Source organism: Nyctereutes procyonoides, unplaced genomic scaffold (assembly GCF_905146905.1).
Source record: "Nyctereutes procyonoides isolate TBG_1078 unplaced genomic scaffold, NYPRO_anot_genome, whole genome shotgun sequence".
NCBI lineage: Eukaryota > Metazoa > Chordata > Mammalia > Carnivora > Canidae > Nyctereutes > Nyctereutes procyonoides.
In genome coordinates this window covers 35,074,542-35,093,240 of record NW_026575048.1, presented here as the reverse complement: position 1 = coordinate 35,093,240, position 18,699 = coordinate 35,074,542, and the positions used below count along the sequence as shown (strand labels likewise).

Here is an 18,699-nt window from a genome sequence, read left to right as displayed (position 1 = left end):
CTTATTTGTGTTTGATACAGATTTTTGGAACAGGATGGTGAAGATGATGATATATCTGCTGGCTTGGCACTGATTGATCTGGGTCAGAGTATAGATATGAAACTTTTTCCCAAAGGAACTACATTTACAGGAAAGTGTGAAACATCTGGTTTTCAGTGTATTGAGATGCTCAGTAACAAACCATGGAACTACCAGGTACGGAACTAAAGGGAGAGGTTTACAAATCGTTTCTTTATACTTACTATATTTCAGAAATGATTTTGGGGATCTAATTAGTTTGAGCTGGTCTAGTCATCTTCTGTCCTTGGATTTAAGACCAGTTCAAGTGTCATTTTTAGTTATGGGCACACCCTGCAGCTAGAGGCTTCAGAGCACAGGTGAAGGCCAACCACCAGAGCCCCGGGGAGGCAGGTGGGAGGACTTCTAAGCTGCCCATGTGGAAGAGGAGCTGGGGCGCTGTGTTTGCCCCTGGGTAACAAAACAAGGGACTTGAGAAGGACACGGTAGCTCAGGGAGGACAGCTTTCCAAGGGACCAGCCAGAGGCGGTGGCTAGGAAGCCTCCAGCAAAGCCTAGACAGCATTCACCAGGGTATCAGTGGGACGTTGAACAAATGTCTTCCCAAATTGTTTAAAAGTAAAATCCTGTGACTATATAACTTGCTGCATAAGTTAGACATTTTAATCTACTGATGTGTAAATTACTATTTTAGTCATATATACCTAAATTTTCCTTATAGATTGATTACTTTGGAGTTGCTGCAACAGTGTACTGCATGCTTTTTGGCACTTACATGAAAGTGAAAAATGAAGGAGGAGTCTGGAAGCCTGAAGGGCTTTTTAGGAGGTAAGTATTTGCATTGGTACTGCAGTGAAAGAGCATAAACAGAATATTGGGTTCCGTCTGGTGGAAATGGATCTCTGCCACTGCCTGGGAAAGTCTTGCCTTGGGACGTGAGGCAAAGCCACATAGTCCTGGATGCTGGGCAAGTTACATAGCTCTACAACTGCTGTTTCTAGAGAGTGGGGCAGCCGATGCCTCATAGAACCAGTGAAAACTGGCTGAGGAGTGGGCATCCTCTACACACTCAAATGTCTCTCATCTGTAAAATAATAGTGAAAATTAACAACTAGACTAGAACTCTTCCTGTCAACATGGATGGCTCTCTTAATACAGTGTTACTTGAATAAGCTCTTGGTAATGTTTGAGTATTTGGTACATGTATGTTCATTATATCACTTATACTTTAACTTTTTTTGAGGTATGAAAACATATGTAGAAGAGTATATTCAAATTTAGTCTCCAAAAAGCCAAATGGAGTTTTACATGTTTGTATCTTGAAGAAATTTAAGCGGAGACTTCCCAGCCCTCACATACACATCCACCTACCCTGACAAAAGGAAAAGAAAAAGCAGTTGGCAGTAATTTTACAAAATGTAGTGTCAGTATCTAAATAAGATTCGATTCAGGCCCGGAAGGAAAACTTAGAACAGCTATGATTTATTCTATATAATGAGTCATCAAATTTAGCAAATGCTTTATTCCTTCTCTTGCTCATAATCAAAGGACCAGAGAGTTAGTCAGAAGGCTTCTGTCTCTGACCACCAGTATAGAGAATAGTCTCAACCCTCAGCAGGCCTGATAGTAATGGGCTGAATTTCCTGTCTGAAACACAAATTTAGTTGTGTTCTGCTTTTTTCCCCCACTGCCTTCTTTCCATGCCATAGGGATTTTACAGTTAATTTTAATGGTTATGGTAGTTGGAACTCCGAATCTGAGCTCTATCTAGACTGGGTAGTCCAGCTTATCTACCCGGTCCCGGCCCATCTGTATATATTTAAGCCCATCAGAACTACTCAGCCAGATTGTCAGATTCTGGCAGTGTGGTATATAAATGTAGCCAAAAGCAGATTGATTTTCTTAAGAATAAAAGAGAAAGTTTTTCCACTGAAGACCTGTTACTAATCTAAGACTACTTAAATCAGTTTTTTGGAGTAAGGTGTATATAAGACATTCAATTGGGTCTTTAATTTCTCTTATTTATAATAGATTCAACATTCCAATTCTAGGTGCATTAAATTGTGTTTAGGTGAAGTTCTTTTCAGCTATCCAAGCACGTAGAAGCCAGAGGCCAGAGTGAGTTTGCCCTACGTGTTAAATACTACATTTTACTTTGTATTTATGCATTGTCTCTCCAGGCTTCCTCATCTGGACATGTGGAGTGAATTTTTTCACATCATGTTGAACATACCAGATTGTCATAATCTTCCATCTTTAGATTTGTTAAAGCAAAATCTGAAGAAAACATTTCAACAACACTATTCAAGCAAGATTAAGACCCTACGTAATAGGCTGATTGTACTGCTCTTAGAATATAAGCGTTCTAGAAAATAAAATACGGATATTCCCTAAAAATCACTTTGTAAATGCTGGCCTGTGCACTCTGACCCTTGTTGTTTTCCACATTCATTGTTTATATGTTAAATGTTTCTTAATAAAGTCCATAAAATATATGTTTCAAATATAATAATTTAATTGTTTCAAATATTTCAACAAAGTCTACAACCCGGTAAGGTACCCAGTAGGCTGATGGGGCACCTCTTGAGATGCAGGCATTCATGAGAATAATCTGGATTTGAACATTCTCTAAAATCATTTTTAATACTGACCTGTTCACTTTAAGCCAAAAAAGGAGCTAGACAGCTTTTTTCTAAGTTGAGGGTTTGTATTTGTATACAATAAAAAATTCTTCAAAGATATTCAAAGGACTTCAAGTTCTTATGGATAAAATTTGCCTGTTCTTTTTTTCTTTTTTAAGATTTACTTATTTATTTGAGAGATAAAGCAGGGGGTGAGGTGCAAAGGGAGAGAGAAAGAATCCTTAAGCAGACTCTCAACTGAGCAGGGAGCCAGCCCCATATAGGGCTCAATCCCAGGACCCTGAGATCATGACCTGAGCTGAGATCAAGAGTCAGACACTTACCGACTGAGCCACCCAGGTGCCCCAAAATTTGTCTGTTCTTTATTGTAGCATTCTTCAGTGCTGTCCCTGGGAAATATTACAGGTGTAAATCTTAAGCTTTTTTATTTTTAAAAAGTACCATTCAAAGGAATATCTTCCACTTCGAAAACAGTTTTATAAGCTGTATAAATCATTAAGTACCTCTAAGATAATAGCAGCCAACTTAGCATCAATTGACTTTTAAAGCTGGAAGGATCCTATTCCCTGAACTGAACTTCATTTCTCCATCCCTCCCTCCTCTCCTTAGCATTATGAAAAGAAATTGGAGGTAACACCCAAATCAAGAGCACAGAGTGAACTGCTTCCTCCTCCTTCCCTCACTCCCAGCTACCTGGTGCCCATGACTATTTTTTTTTGATCTTTCCAAAAATGATTCTTGCATATTTCTGTATATTTTTCATACAACTAGCATAATTAACAGTTTTTAAAATGTAACGTGTATTTACATATAGGATGGTCTCATTTCCGTTAATGACTGTAATATTTCATTATATGATGTATCTGTAAGTTCCTAGAAACTGCTGGCTTAAACTGCTGAGCCCATTTAAAATGTTAGGTGAGCATCTGCAAAAAACCTCCCATAGGGGCTGTGCCAGCATATATCAGTCTGTTCCCCACACATCCACTAATAGGATGGATCAGGCTCTTGGCACTTGCTGCTCTGACTTGAGAAAATGGCATCTCCTTACTGTCTTCATTTCCATTCTCTTCTGAAATTAGGCCAAATTCAAGAGCTATGTGTGTTCTCCTTTTTCTGTGAACTCTTTATTCTTTACCTCCTTTTCATTTGCATTGTTCTTTTCCAGGTTAATTTGAAGGAGCCCTTTGTTTGTGAGGTACAAATATTTGTCCAGTTTGTCATCTGTCTCCTAACTCAAGATCTCTGTGTCCATAAATGTTTTAAATTTTTGTTTTATACACAGATTTTGTAAAGTTTTAAATGGCCTTTTTTGGCTTTTGTGTCTCAAAATGCTATTCTCAATTGAGAAATAAAGTTCCTCTTATTTTTTCTATTTTTTGATACTAGTACTGATTTAAATACTTAGAACTAAACTTTTGGTTGCTTAAGTCAGTCAAATCTAATTTTCTTCTGTTTTCTCTAGCTGGTAGTTTGAATATATGAAGCCTGTTGATTTCTATTAAAAAAAAAAAAAAAGCTTTTCAGATGATTTTTTTGAAGTTTCCCAGTAGGTAATCTTCACTGTGAAAATCCTGTGTACGTCTTTCCCAATTTTTCACTGGTGACTTTTCAATTACTGAAAATAGCATTTTTTACTCGCTGGCTGTTGCCTAGGACCATGAGAAGAGGGCTATGCAGTAGTGGCACTGGGCCTCCCTGCCTCCTGCTTTAGTGGAGGCTCTTCTCACGTGTATCTGGTATGCTCATGAGGCCGGCCTGAAGGAGACATTTTTTTTTTTTTAATTTTTTTATTTATTTATGATAGTCACAGAGAGAGAGAGAGAGAGGCAGAGACACAGGCAGAGGGAGAAGCAGGCTCCATGCACCGGAAGCCCGATGTGGGATTCGATCCCGGGTCTCCAGGATCGCGCCCTGGGCCAAAGGCAGGCGCCAAACCACTGCGCCACCCAGGGATCCCTGAAGGAGACATTTTTAATCGTGTTGAAGAAGTACTCATCCATTTCTTCTTACAAATGTGAATTATGACACTTTCACAGTTTTCTTGCCCATGTTTCCATCTGCATTGGCCCATCTGTAAGCCATTCCCGTATGTGAATGTACCATAGTTTATTTAACCAATCATCTATTTAGAGACAACTGGTTTCACAGTTTTATTGCTACAAAAAAGTGAGTGCATGTGCAAATGTGCCTGCAGGATAAATTAATAGGATGGGATTCTAAAATATGTTTTATTTTGAACATAAAGAATATAATCTGCATAACTGATTACACACATACTCAATTTGGAAGGAAGCTGAAAATGACCCAGGGATAGACCTCATCAGAAAAACTAACATTAAATTGACTCTTAGAGTGTCAAAATAATCAAGCACTGATAAAGCCAAGATTGTGGGGGTTTTGGGTTTTTTTTCCCCTTTTGACAATGACTGTTTTGAGAGGAAAGCAAGACAAAGGAAGATAAGGGTGCTGTTTATTTAACTAAGAGTGAAATGTGCCCATCCATGAAAGGCAGCTGTGGGTGCCAAGCTTAGGCGGGGAGGACACTTGGTGTCTGGCCCCTGTTGACATGTCCTTTGTTCCCATCAGCCTGTTTGCTATTGCTGGATCTTCAAGTTCCATCACACTCCAAATATCCTCCATGTTATTCACACCAACAACCTCAGTCTGACCACGGTGTCGTCCCAGCACTGCTGTGGCCCATCTGGTGTCTGCTCTATGCCAAGGGCTTTACTTAAATAAACCTCACACACTCATTTCCTAGCAACAGCCTTGTCTCCAGGGAGAAAGGCTCCATCCGAACAAAGTGAGTTACTTTAAGCACTTCAGCCAAATAGTCTTTTGTGTGTGTGTCCATTACCTGCTACAAACTATAGCAATCATCTGTATTTAATTATCCATGAGCTGTCTGCATTGCACACACACACAAATATGTTTATCTGCACAAGGAAAAAGCTCTATCTAAAGGACCACTGGAACGGACGCGTGAGAAGTCAGCACTTGGAGGGAGGAAATGCGGCTCACTCCAGTAAGGAGACTGAAGTTTCCCTGAGGATAGAGGTGGATCTTACCCATCCGTGTTTCCTGCAAAGCTGAGCAGGGGTGCAGGTCCTGCTAAGTGCTCAGACATTGTCGAGACTCAGTGTAGGTTCAGATTTAATATCTATCTTCGGTTAAGGCATTGCCTCTCTTCATTCTTGGCCCCCGCTCCACATTCTAAGTTCTAGCTAAGAACCAATCTGGTCACTTAGGAGATTTAGAGACTCCTCCTTTCAGTGCCTTTTCCCTCTGGATCACATCTGTGGTTGAAGGCAGTGATTCTAAAATTATTTTTCCTCAGGCTAAGGAACTACAAGCATAACTCCTGCCTATCAGAAGAGGTGGCCCCTAATTAGCTGGGCACTTGGCACAGTCTATAAGCACACCTGCAAGCTACTATCCTCCACACCTTTCTCTGCCATTGATCCTAGGAGTCCTCCATTTCCCTCCTCCCTGAGTCAATCCATCTCTCTTGGTTCCATTCTGAAATGTTTCAGACAAACCCATTTCTGGACTGATTAGGTCATAAGCAGACTAGGGTGCTGTAAGAGAGAACCACCCCCTCCCACAGTAGCTTGGAGAAGACAAGTGATTTCAGTCTCCTGTTACAGTCAGGGGACAGGGGATGCCGTGCCGGCACTGACTCTGCCACCCTCCACAGGCGGCTTCCAGGATGTTCTGGTTGTTGCCATTCTCAGTCAGGAAGTGGAGAAGAGGGAGAGACTGCTCCCAAGGGCAGGACCAGTGAGGTGCAGACTCCTGCTGGGCTCCCAGCTTCGGAAGGGGCTGACACAATCATGTGGCCCCATCCCCCTGGGGGGAGACAGGAATCACATGCCTGATTCCTGCTGGGAGACCATGTGCTAAAATGCAGGGGTAAAGAAAGACCTGCAGAAAGGGGCGGGCTGCCCCAACTCCTGTGGTTCCCCTTTATCTTAGACTGTTGGTGGTGAAGGGGGTGGTTGGGGCCCCCTGGTGGCCACGGGGGCTGCTGCCAGGCAGTGGTCATGGGATCCAGTCTCTTCCAGCCAGCGGTTCACACATGAAGTAAATTACATGACCAGGTTTACTCTGTAATGTTTAATGTCCGACAGGTGGAATGACATACAGGCCCATGAATAAGTAAAGTTTTCGATAAACCACGGAGCACTGATGATATGGAATCCTTGGCAGCACTTTGTGTGTGTGTGTGTGTGTGTGTGTATACACCAATGTACACATATGTATCTCAATATGAAAAGTATTGCTAAGTGAAAAAAGTTCTTGAACAACGTGTAGAAAAATGTCATGACATCCCATTTAGGATGAAAAATGCAATTACAGTTGACCCTTAAACATAAATTTGAACTCATAAGCAGGTCCACTTATATTTTTTTATAACAGTATTATAATAAATGTATTTTCTTTTCCTTATGGTTTTCTTAACATTTTCTTTAGCTTACTTGATTGTAAGAATATAATATATAAACACGTTATATGTAAACTATGTGTTAACCAGCTGTTTATGTTACTAGTTTTTTGGTCAATAGTAGGCTGTTAGTAAAGTTTTTGGGGGAGGGTATCAAAAAGTTCTATGCAGATCTATGACTCCTCTGGGGTCAGCAACCCTACTGCCTCCACCCCGTGTCGGTCGAGGGTACATCATATATTCATATGCATGACAGACATGACTGTAAATGGATTGGTGTGTTTCCAGGACAAACAACAAACTCAGCATCACCATTGGGAAGGGGGCCTCAGTGGGGAGATGGCCCTCCCAAGCTAGCTTCAGTTGTCACCCTGACAGAACACATGACTCAGGTCTCACGGAGCTCAGAGACTTCGGGTCATGGACCTGTGCCTTAGAGTGGGGCCCGTGACAAGGTACAGAAGAATGAGGAGTGATACCCTGACATCTTGCTTAAAATGTAATTGTGAGGTACAGTAGTCAGATTCACAGAGATGGAAGGTAGAGTGGTGGCTGCCAGGCCTGGGGGAGCCAGGGGGGAGAAGGACTAGGGAGTCACCACTGACTGCTCACAGTTGCATCTGGGATGACAAAAGTTCTGGAGAGCTGTCGCACAATATGAATATACATTAAACTACTGAACTATATGCTTAGAATTGGTTATGGTGGGGACTTTTTGAGTATTTACCACAATTAAAAATTGTGTTAATAAAATGATTTTAATTTCTGAGAAGGAGCATGTGGCTGCATTGGGAGATTTCCAGCTAGGGAAAGTGACCTTGGAGAGTGACCTACTCAAAATCTTGCTATAATTGTAATTTAATTAAAGAAGCTTTGAGAGCCTTCCTCTGAAAAAGAAGCAATTGTGACAGAATTTTATTTTCACATTCATGTTTTTCTTCATTTTTGAATAAACACTGCATCTCAGAGCTGCTATACTAGATATATTCCTTTACTATATTTAAATATTCAAAAGTCATTCACATAACATGTAGCACAGGATTTAACAGAATAGCAAAATATCATATAAAAATAAATGAAAAGCTTTCATATATGCACTGAAAAGACCTCACACACATACGTACAGGCGTACGATAAGTGCTCCTCATGATCTCTTCATAGATCTCCTCCTTACTGCTCTGAACAGACCTCAGAACCACCCCCGGCAGGTCACACAGAGGCAGCCTCTGCACACCTTTCAGCTGACCTCGCAGGGCAGACGGGGCTGAAGCCCAGGCTGGTCAGGCCACAGAGACAACCCAGTGGGGAAAGCCATCTCTAGACAGCATATGCAAGAGGTGATGCTAGCTTGGCTTGGTTTCCAGGTGTGGACCCTTCCAGTCCAGAATCATGCACTGTTTCCAAGACTGGGATTCTTGGGATATATGTCACTGGGTGACAAGTTCAGAATCTCATCCAAGGAAGGGCCTTCATCCTCTGGAGTGATTTCGGACTCGAACATCTGCTGCAGCAGGGCGTCCACAGTCCTATACTCTAGGAGGAAGGAGAAAGGCATGTGGAACTCAAATGTGTTGGGGTCAGAGGGGAGCATCCAGCCCAGGCAGGGGGAGGCTTTCTGGAAGGATGGCCCCTAAGTCAAAGACAATGCTCTCAGCACAGCTACCCAGATTGTCTTTGAAAGAAAGGATGAAAAAATCAGGAAATAATCACTCATCTCTGCTGGTGCAGATACCACTGAGCTCTGGGGCCAAGCAAGGCTCAAGAAAACCAAGAAAAAAAAAAAGGTCCTCCCTGGAGGATTGAGGAGGGTGACACCTGGGAAGGGTGTCCTGCTCATGCCACTGTCCCTGCAATCTATGCCATGCTCCTCATCCTGAGTTTACTGTAGGCACCCTGGCCAAAGCCCAAAGTGACAGTCAGGTTGCTCTGGGTTATTCAGCCAACCACTGGTTCATTGAGAATAAAGTAGTTAAACACATAGTTGTTAGGGGCTCCTGTGCCCTAGGCACATAGTGAAGCCCTGGGGACACCACAGAAGGCAAGAAGACATGGCCCAGCACACATGGAGTCTACAAGGAAGACAAATGGTGACCAAACTGTCACTTAATGACAAATGGCATCCACCCAGCATGGCAGGTCATGGTGGGAAGGAAGGGAGATTGAGAAAGAGAGAAATCAGGCATAAGGGCTGCAGAAACCATGAAAGGAGGGCTTGTCTTTATCCTGAAGCTACTGAAGGTCAGATTTGCATTCTGGAAACATCTCGCTGGCTGCAGTGAGGAGAGCATGGATTGGAAGAAGTTTTGCACTGGGTTAAAACTTACTTTTAGATGCAATTCTGAAGTACAATCCTTTCAAGGCCTTCCTTTTGTTGTCTCCATCATCCCCACTGAAGCCACTGTCTTTGGCATCCATGTTATCAATGAGCTTCCCATCCTGCATTTCTTCTCTTCAAGGAAGAAGAGACATGAACAGGGTCAAGTCCCTCACTGAGTCCCTCACATGTCCTCCCAGCCATAGCCCCGGGTCACTGTCCAGCCACATCCGGGGCTCTCCCCTGCCCAGTGAGGGTCCCTGAGAACTGGCACATAGGACCATGCTGGATGCCATGGGGCCCTGAGTGAGTGGACGTGGCCAGTCCGCTTCCCAAAGTCTGTAAGTGATATCGAGGGGAACACACTACTCACTCTTGAACTCCCACTCCAAGCTCTTGAATCTTCTTCTCGATAGCAGTTTCGACTTCACTTTTTTCTAAGGAGTATGCCACAAAAAATGCCTCCAAGATGAACGCTATGAAAATACTGAGAAAGAGTGAGAGGTAGAGGGTGCAGGCTGTGGTCTAGGCAACAAGGAATCCCAGTTCTAAAGAGTGTCTGAGCCTGAACAGGAAGGCAGCCTATTGCTGCAAAGACAATGCAACGCATAAGAGAGAAACGACGGTGTCTCTCAAGGACTGGATACAACTTTCATTCATTTGGAGAAAAAACATTTTTCTTTTACAACCTATTTAACCAGTGAATATTAAAAAGAAAACATAGCTTATAGCGGCGCCTGGGTGGCTCAGCGGTTGAGTGTCTGCCTTTGGTTCAGGTCGTGATCCTGGGATCTGGGATCGAGTCCCGCATCGGGCTCCCCGCAGGGAGCCTGCTTCTCCCTCTGCCTGTGTCTCTGCCCCTCTCTCTCTCTGCCTCTCTTTCATGAATAAACAAAATAAAATCTTAAAAAAAAAGAAAATCTAGCTTATTTCTGGGATGGACAGGGGCTTAAGCCCAACAATTGTCGGTAGACAGTTCTCCCTGAATATCTCAAGGTGCAGCCTGGGTTGTCTGAGCAAAGGCACTGAGAGCTGATTTAGGAAGGTTCATCCACGAGACATTCCAGTAAGCTGGAAAGCTCCAAGATGCTTCCCCTCAGAGACAGTCCTGGATAGTAAAGATACAAAGTTCACCTTGCCCTCCCTGGGGATCTGCTTATATTCCAGGTGAAACTAAAATCCCTCTTTTTCTCTCTCTCTGCAGAAGGGAGGAGAGGCAGGTCCCCAGCAACCCTATAATAAGTTCACCTTCCTCCTTGTGGGGTTCCCTCCTCCTCCTTCTCCAGTGGGGACGAAGGTTCAGGGAGCTGACACGGTGTGTTGCTCTGTGGCCGCTTCCGCCACAACTAATAAACTTTGTCTCTGACCCAGGGGGCCGTGGCTTCTGTCGGTGTATATACGGTGTGTATATGGGGCATGTGCTTGCAGACGAAGCTGCTGGCTTGCAAGCAGGCAAGAACCTCAGACCCTCCGCCGTTTTTGACCTACGGGGATGATGGAGCCCAGGGCTCCCACCATGGCACACGATTTGAGAGGAGAGAAGCCCTGCCTCTGCTGGTCCCAGCACTCCGGCAACCTCTGTGAGAGCCACCCAGAGAGGCGTTTCTCTCGTGTTCCCACTACATATTCTATTCAGGCTGTGTAAGGACAAGCAAGCCTGATCAGAGCTACCAGTGGGGTTTCTTCCCCTCTCCTCCCTTGGCCAGTTTTTTTTTTTTTTTTTTTAAGATTTGATTGATTGGGATCCCTGGGTGGCTCAGCAGTTTGGCACCGTCTTCAGCCTGGGGCATGATTCTGGGGACCCAGGATCGAGTCCTGCATTGGGCTCCCTGCATGGAGCCTGCTTCTTCCTCTGCCTGTGTCTCTGCCTCTCTCTCTCTCTCTCTCTGTACCTCTCATGAATAAATAAAATATTTTTTAAAAAAGATTTGATTGATTGATTTATGAGAGAGAGAGAGAGGGAGCGAGAGGGAGCATAAGCAAGGGGAGTGGCATACAGAAGGAGAGGCAGAAACAGGATCCCCACCAAACAGGGAGCCTGATGTAGGGCTTGATGCCAGGACCCCAGGATCATGACCTGAGTGAAAGGCAGATACTTCACCATCAGAGCCACCCAGGTGCCCCTCGGCCAGTATTCTTGAGTCATTCTTGAGCCAAAGTCAGTAGGTGGTGGCTGGCCAAAGCAGGCCTGATGTAATAAGGAAGGCACCGGGTGCTGGGCTGTCACCCCAAGAACTGCAGACCCCAGGCTGTGAGAGGGGTATGACAACCAGAAAACCTCTCTAGAAGACAATTCTAGTGATCATGAGGACTCAGGTTCAGGTCCCATGGAGGAACCAAGGAGCTAGAATCAGAGACTCTTAAGCTGGAACAGAAGCCCTCTAGAGTAATGGGATGTCACAGCAGCTTTCAGTGACTGAGTTCTCTCCTGAAAGAGGGACCAGGACAGACCTAGAACCAATGAAAGGACTGTACCAGTGCCTTCTACCTGTGCAAGGACAGAGAGGTACCAGAGATGGACAACTAGGGAACAACCTCTGAGGCTCTAAGAAGCTAGTAGATGCATGGATTTAAGCAGAGGGTGAACCGTATTCACAGGGATGCTCTAAAGGGATTTGGTCTGGGTGAGGAAGGGGAGGGAGACTGGCCAGGACCCTGGGGTCCTTCTGACCCAAACAACTTATAAAACTATGAGATATGCATGAGCTATAGATGTGCACGGCACCGGCAGACAGCGATGAACACAAATAGGAACGCAAGTGACACTCCTCCCTTGCGGTGCCTTCGCATGGTGCACACTAGGTGGCCAGAACAAGGGATGAAGATCTGGAATCGCCAACGGGGCAGGAGTAAACTCACTTAACAATGAGAATGACGACCACAATGTGGAAGCTGATGAAGTACAGCTTTGCCGCCTGGTGAGTCACCAGAGCGAAGCCACCTGCGAGGAGTGCAAAGCTAAGGAATCAAAGCTTCAAGGAACTGGGCAGGTGACCAGGATGCTCCTGGAAGTTCCTTTCGGTGCCCTCCCCCCCAAACCCAGGGAGCAGGCAGGCCCTGGGAGTCCGTCCCCTCACAGAAAGGATATCGTGCCACTGGTTCACCACCGTGAGCTCCATCAGCACGATGAACGAGGAGGCGAGGTCGTTGAAGTTGTTCTTGCAATAGTGGTCTCGGGCGAATGCGGAGCCGGTCAAGGCTGGGTTCCCACACACCTGAGCTTCGGGAGTGGTGAAATTCGGGTCGAAGAACCGGACTTTGCCTTGGAATGCTTCCATCCCAATGATAGCAAAGACGTAGTAGACCACCTGGGAGGGGCAGCACAGGTCAGCAAGGGCGCATCGAGCTGCAGCCGTGCAAGGGCGCATCCTTGCTGCAGCTGGCGGCGAGAAGCCAGCAGGAGGGGCGGGAGAATCGCGGACATGGACGCAGGTGGACCTGGCAGGAAGTGCCACACTCTGATTCCGGAGTGGCTGCCCGCCCCAGCCGAGTTTCAAGCATGTCAGGGTGGGGAAGGGTGGACCAATTGGCTCTTCTCTGCTGGAGAAGCCCGAACTGTCCACGGAGGAGACACAGGACCCAGCCAGCTGGACCACAGCACCGCCTCTCCAGTGGGCTTCTACAGCCCAAAACAAAGCTGCTGGGCAAGTTAGTGGGCTAAATCCTCAAGAAACAACAGCTGGGGGATGCCTGGGTGGCTCAGTGATTGAGCGTCTGCCTTCAGCTTGGGTTGTGATCCCAGGTTCCTGGGATGGAGTCCCACATTGGGCTCCCCACAGAGAGCTTGCTTCTCCCTCTGCCTGTGTCTCTGCTTCTCTCTGTGCCTCTCATGAATAAATAAATAAATAATCTAAAAAACCAAAACAATAGATGGCCCGCTAGGAAAAAAATAATAAGGCTGTATCTTAATCCCATTTTTTATAAGATGAATTTCAAAGGTACCATAGGGTCCAATGTAAAAAAAATAAATTGAGTAGAAGAAGTCCCCACTGAGCATGACTAAAAAAGATAAAAGATTATACAATAATCTATGAAATAAAAGATTAGCAAAGACGACTATATAATTAATTTAAAAGATTATACAGCTCCCAAAATAGACAACAAAAATCCTTTAGGTGAAGGAAAAAAATAAAAACTCAAAAAACAAGTGACAGAGAAGGAAAAGTAATTATGCTAGAAACAACTTACCGACAGCCTATTTCCTGAATTGGCAAAACACTCCTGCAAATCATATTTTTAAGTTAACAGAATGGACCAAGGATATGAACACACTGTCTACCGAAAAAATAAGCGCTAAGTGGCCAAAAGAACATGGAGAAGACACTCAGGCCTGTGAAACAGGACAGAAGTGCATGTCAGAGCCACACAGCACCATTCTGTCCCATCGGACTGGAAGACGTGCAATGACTCATAAGCCCCGGCTGTGAGGGGTGCAGAGGCACAGGCTGTGACATGCTGTCGTCTGGACTACACAGGAAGCATGACTCTGGACGGAGCCACTGGCCGACCAAAGTTTGAACACATTTACCTTTTGACCCAGCCTTGCTGCCTGGGAATGCATCCAGTTGGAACAGAGGCACTAAGATGCAGGTGCAAGGACCTCACTACATCAGCTGTGGTGGCAAGAAAGTGACACCCCCTAGTGGTCTGTCAGTAGAGGGGCTAGTTGGATGTGTTCCAGAGTCTTCCCTCAGTGGGACACTTTTAATCATAGCAGAGCCTACACGATGCATGTGTCCTCAAAATCGTGCAGCATTTCGTGTGGATTATTCTATCTGACCGAACAATAAACTAGATACATACACACAATTATGGGATATACTTGTGTACACGGAGATATTGAGGAAGAGGAACAGGAAAACTTTAATAATGGCTGTCTCCAGGAAAGACACATATGGGGAATGGAAATGGGTGACCTAGAGTCTGCCCTTTGTTCTTCTGTACTAATAGAATTTCTTACCATGAGAACAGGAAAGCAAAGTGAGTACCCTGTGGCAGAGTGACCACCTTCATTCACAGTGTGGAACTTCTCCTAAGCAGGAGGCGACAGCCCCCATGCATCCCTGGGTGGCTGTTCTCACCACTGGGGATGTGAGGAGCAGGTGGGCTTTAGCCACAAGCAGAACAAAGAAGGATCTGAGGTTGGGGGGTGGGGGAGGGACAGGCAGCCATGAGCCGGAAGGAGCCTGCACCCCTGAGAAGCATCTGCTAGTCATGCTGACCTACCCAGGCTGTGGGTGACACAGAAATCATGGCCGAGTTAACCCACTGCAGTTCTGGTGTCTCTCACAGTAGCCGGTGTACCTTAGCTGGTATATGCCCAGTGTTTCCAGACACTGGATATTTCTAAAAAGGATTACACAAAATCAGTGAGTCTCATTTACTTAATCTCCCTTTCTTTTCCTTGCTTAAAATAAGGCTTACGGAGAGTTGCCAAGAACGAACATCATACTGCTTATTTCACATAGAACAGCCACAAGAACAAGCCACTTACCAAGACAAGTCCACCAAACGTCAGTATCGTGGGGCCAATGTTAATTAAGGTGGTCACGATAAGCCGGAATCTAGGATAAAACAAAGTTTCTAGCACAAGGCGGCAAAAGGGGAAGCCAGAAAGTAAAGCTGACACCACGCTAGCAGGTTTCATTTAATATCTCTTCCCCCCAGTACTGGATCTGTTTAGAAACTGTCAGGAATTTGCCTTTTTAGCTGTGCACCACTGGGGGAATTATTTAACCTCCCTGAGCTTTGTTGTAATCACCTGTAAATAAAGGCTAAGAAAAGCCCCCCTCTCAAAGGTTGTTGGAAGAATTTCAAAAGACAATGGTTGGCATATTCAGGTTAGCATTAGCTGCCTCCACAGCCACTGTTATGCAGCCACTGTAGAGCCTGCATGGTTGAGGGAAGGGGCCACAGGGATGAAAATGATCGATAGAACCCCTGCCCTCAGGAAGCTGACGTTTGAGTGCTCTTTGCCATCTTCGAAGGCTCCCCTGCCTGCCCTGACATGCTGAGAGGGGGCTGGGTCCTCCATACAAGTTCCATTCCAGGCTCGTAATGGGGGGTGTTTATCATTCTGAGGCAGGAGCGATTTCCAGCAGGGCCCACTGTGGGAACCACTCGGGTGCACATGACTCCCTCTTTACCTCTGAATACTGACAATGATCCTTAGGAGCCGGAGTATCCTCAATATCAAGACAATATCCAGTATCTGCTGACTGTTATAATTTCCTGCTAGGACAGAAACCACAGTCGTTTAACATTCCATTTTGTGAGTGCCTCTGGCTTGTCCCATGTAATCAATGAGGTCTGAGACTCTGTGGGTTCAGGGGAGAGACGCGGCTTCACTTCCAGAGCAGGACAGTGGCTCTGAGCTGTGAGGAAGCAAGTGCCACCTTGAATCACTCACTCGCCTAGCAAAGCCAAGCCACTCCAGGCATTCCCTCCTCCCCTGAGAGCTAGAGAATCATGAGAGCAGGTGTAGGCTTCAGGCCATATCTAAGAAATGACTGTGCATCAGGTTCTACAGAACACATTTCTTCAAGCCCTTCCTTTCCCAATACTCCTTTCAGAGAGTTGTGTTATGAAGCTGCACCATCTCTAAATAACACCTTCTGCTGTCTACAAAAGGATTGTGCATGGTGGGGTGGGATGTGCGGGTGCAGCCAGAGGAGGAGTAGACACAATAGGGCAGAGGGCAAGGAACTATGCAGAATTCCAGCTCCAGCTGGACCCTGGATAGGGGGCCGAGATGGGCTGAGGGTCAGAGGCATGGAGGTTAAGCCATGAGACTGCGGGCAGGTCTGGAGAGGAGGTGACCAGGGCAGGATCTGGTGTGATGGATGCATACAAATATAATCTCTAACATACAGCTAAACACTAAGCTACCATCTCTCTCCAGAACATGAAACACTTCTATTAATTCCCTTGGGTACCCCCTGCCCCATCTCCAATGTCTTCCTTACTGCCACCCAGTGGAAGTTCCACAAAGACTATGGATGGAATGCAAGATCCCAGGAGGTGGTGAGGCCCAGGGTCCATGGTACTGACCTGACTGAATGGTGGCGTTGGCCACAGTGGCCACCAGGGCCGCGATGATGATCAGCGTATCAAACCTAATGGTGCAGAAGCAAAGTTGGTGAAAGATCAAGGGAAAAGCCTAGAAGTTCAGGATGCCACTGATCCCAAGAAAACTTTGAATCCAGTATCTTAGGCAAAGCAATGATCCAGCCAAGAAACTGATTTCCATAATTTTTGAAGAACAGAGACGAAGCAAGAAATGCTACATTTGAATGATCCAGTGATCACTCACTAGTGGCTCTAATGAACCACCCAAGGGTATGTGTAGTAATCAGCCAATTCTTATCACTTTGTCTTCCAAAATAGCTATATGCTTGCAAGAATATTTTGGCACATTTTCAGAATACACAGTATAATCTTTCTAGGTATTAATTTTAATAAGTGCATGGTAACTTTGTAACTAAAGGGGAAATCCAACATATTGTTACTCTTCTGCCTAACAATAGTACCAAACGACAATGGTGCCAAAGCACTGGACAAGACTAGCTAGTTCCCCTTTGGCCACATGTGCATGCTAGTGAGTTTCCTGGCACCAAATGCAGTGATCGCAGAGATCCAACCCTGCCAAGCTGTGCGCTACTTAAGACAGGCATGTGTGTGTGTGCCTTGTATCTTTGTGTCCTGCCATTTCTAACATGCAGTGACATTTGAGATGGTCTGCAGCACATGGGTGATGGTTCAAGACCAGGAGGTACACAGTCTGTAGAAGAAAGAGGCCACAGGTGACACATCTCATGTAGGAAAGAGCTTGTTAACAATCTCGTTGTCCAGGCCTACGTGCCAAGTTCTCTGATAAAAAGACTAGGGAGTGGGCCAAGGGAGCTATGGAAGGAACTTCTTGGATATGATGTTCAATATCCTTTCCAAAACCAGGATGCTGTGATCTGTGATTCTAATTTTAGCTAGAGTCAGTTGAAACTGACATCATAAATAACAGCTTTGTCTGAACCAGATGTTCCTACACCCTCAAGATTTCATTATCAGATGCCCCAAAACTAGGCAGCTAGAGCTTGAAGAAACTATAACAATATTCCCCAAATGGACAGAGACCCCCCCCTTTGCCCATGGACTCTAAGCCCCCCTCCACTCCCCAGAACACACATGCTCACCAGTTCCAGAACTGCTTCCTGCCAAAATAGGCTCTGGGCTCATATGTGTACAGTTTCAGGAGAATTTCAATAATATATAGAGAAAGAAAAAGCCATTCTGCGTTAGAGATGAAGGGTTTTTTCTCATCCAGAGCAATGAATATGGCATTTACTAGAATGATGACATCATAAACCCAGACAAAAATCCTGCCATGAAAAAAGAAGAGATTCTGTCATCACACATTTCAGTGAAAGGAGCATGGTCAGAACCTTCTAGCAGCTACTGTGTTCCCGACAATGTCATGGTTCTGAGATGCCTCTCAACCCCATCCCAACATGGGCACACACACATGAGCACACTCTGACTCAAGTACATAAAGGTTCCAGCACAGCCAGGGTCCTGAAATCCACCTGCCTCCCCCTGACACTGGGGCAGTCCTTCTGGCCAAGGAGAAAATGAAGACCTGGTGATCAAGGACAGGGGAAATAGAGGTGTGGTTTTTCCAGGTGCCCCTCTGGGGGCACAGTCCCTGACTCAGATGAAAGCTTAGGCAGAACTGGGGCAAGTAGAAGGTTTAGGGCCTAGTATGGGATCATGACACCCGTTTGTCCCTGGAAAATTAACATCCTTAACTAAGAAAGCTGCTGAAAACCTGTTTACCCCTAATGCACACAAGCCTTTCAGGGAACTGACATGTCCATCATCCTCACCAAGTCTGAAGTGGGCTCAGCCCCAACTTTCCAATGAAAAAGCAGGCTGCTCTGCTCAGGTAGCTATCTCCCATGCTGCAGAGAACCCCGGGTGAACCCTGGGCACGACACTGGGAAGACAGGAGAGGCTCCAACCCTACTGTTCTCTGTGAAGCTGTAGACCTAGGATCCTGGATGCCACATGTGGACACACAAACCTCCAGCACATGAAACACATCAGTAATTCAAGGCTGGGATTAATGGGAAGAAGCTTCTACATAAAGAGCTTTGATAAATATCAAATATCACAGGCTGAGGGATCCCTGGGTGGCGCAGCGGTTTGGCGCCTGCCTTTGGCCCAGGGCGCGATTCTGGAGACCCCGGATCGAATCCCACGTCGGGCTCCCGGTGCATGGAGCCT

The 18,699-nt window shown here is 45.5% G+C and overlaps 2 protein-coding genes across 2 annotated transcripts in view; one reads left to right on the top strand and one right to left on the bottom strand.

The window, feature by feature from the left end:
• Positions 1-3,458, top strand: part of BUB1 (BUB1 mitotic checkpoint serine/threonine kinase) — a 44,810-nt gene extending 41,352 nt beyond the window's left edge. Inside the window, exons 23-25 of the mRNA XM_055327683.1 lie at positions 21-195; positions 739-845; positions 2,198-3,458. Of these exons, the coding sequence (XP_055183658.1) occupies positions 21-195; positions 739-845; positions 2,198-2,393 (478 nt within the window). The 3' untranslated portion in view covers positions 2,394-3,458. The remainder of the gene's footprint in view (positions 1-20; positions 196-738; positions 846-2,197) is intronic.
• A 4,623-nt stretch (positions 3,459-8,081) lies between these two features.
• LOC129510713 (uncharacterized) overlaps positions 8,082-18,699 on the bottom strand; it is a 39,959-nt gene continuing 29,341 nt past the window's right edge. The window contains exons 11-19 of the mRNA XM_055326910.1: positions 17,610-17,795; positions 16,471-16,535; positions 15,567-15,651; positions 14,915-14,984; positions 12,509-12,728; positions 12,280-12,370; positions 9,794-9,907; positions 9,431-9,555; positions 8,082-8,639 (exon numbers count right to left, since the gene is read on the bottom strand). Of these exons, the coding sequence (XP_055182885.1) occupies positions 8,494-8,639; positions 9,431-9,555; positions 9,794-9,907; positions 12,280-12,370; positions 12,509-12,728; positions 14,915-14,984; positions 15,567-15,651; positions 16,471-16,535; positions 17,610-17,795 (1,102 nt within the window). The 3' untranslated portion in view covers positions 8,082-8,493. The remainder of the gene's footprint in view (positions 8,640-9,430; positions 9,556-9,793; positions 9,908-12,279; positions 12,371-12,508; positions 12,729-14,914; positions 14,985-15,566; positions 15,652-16,470; positions 16,536-17,609; positions 17,796-18,699) is intronic.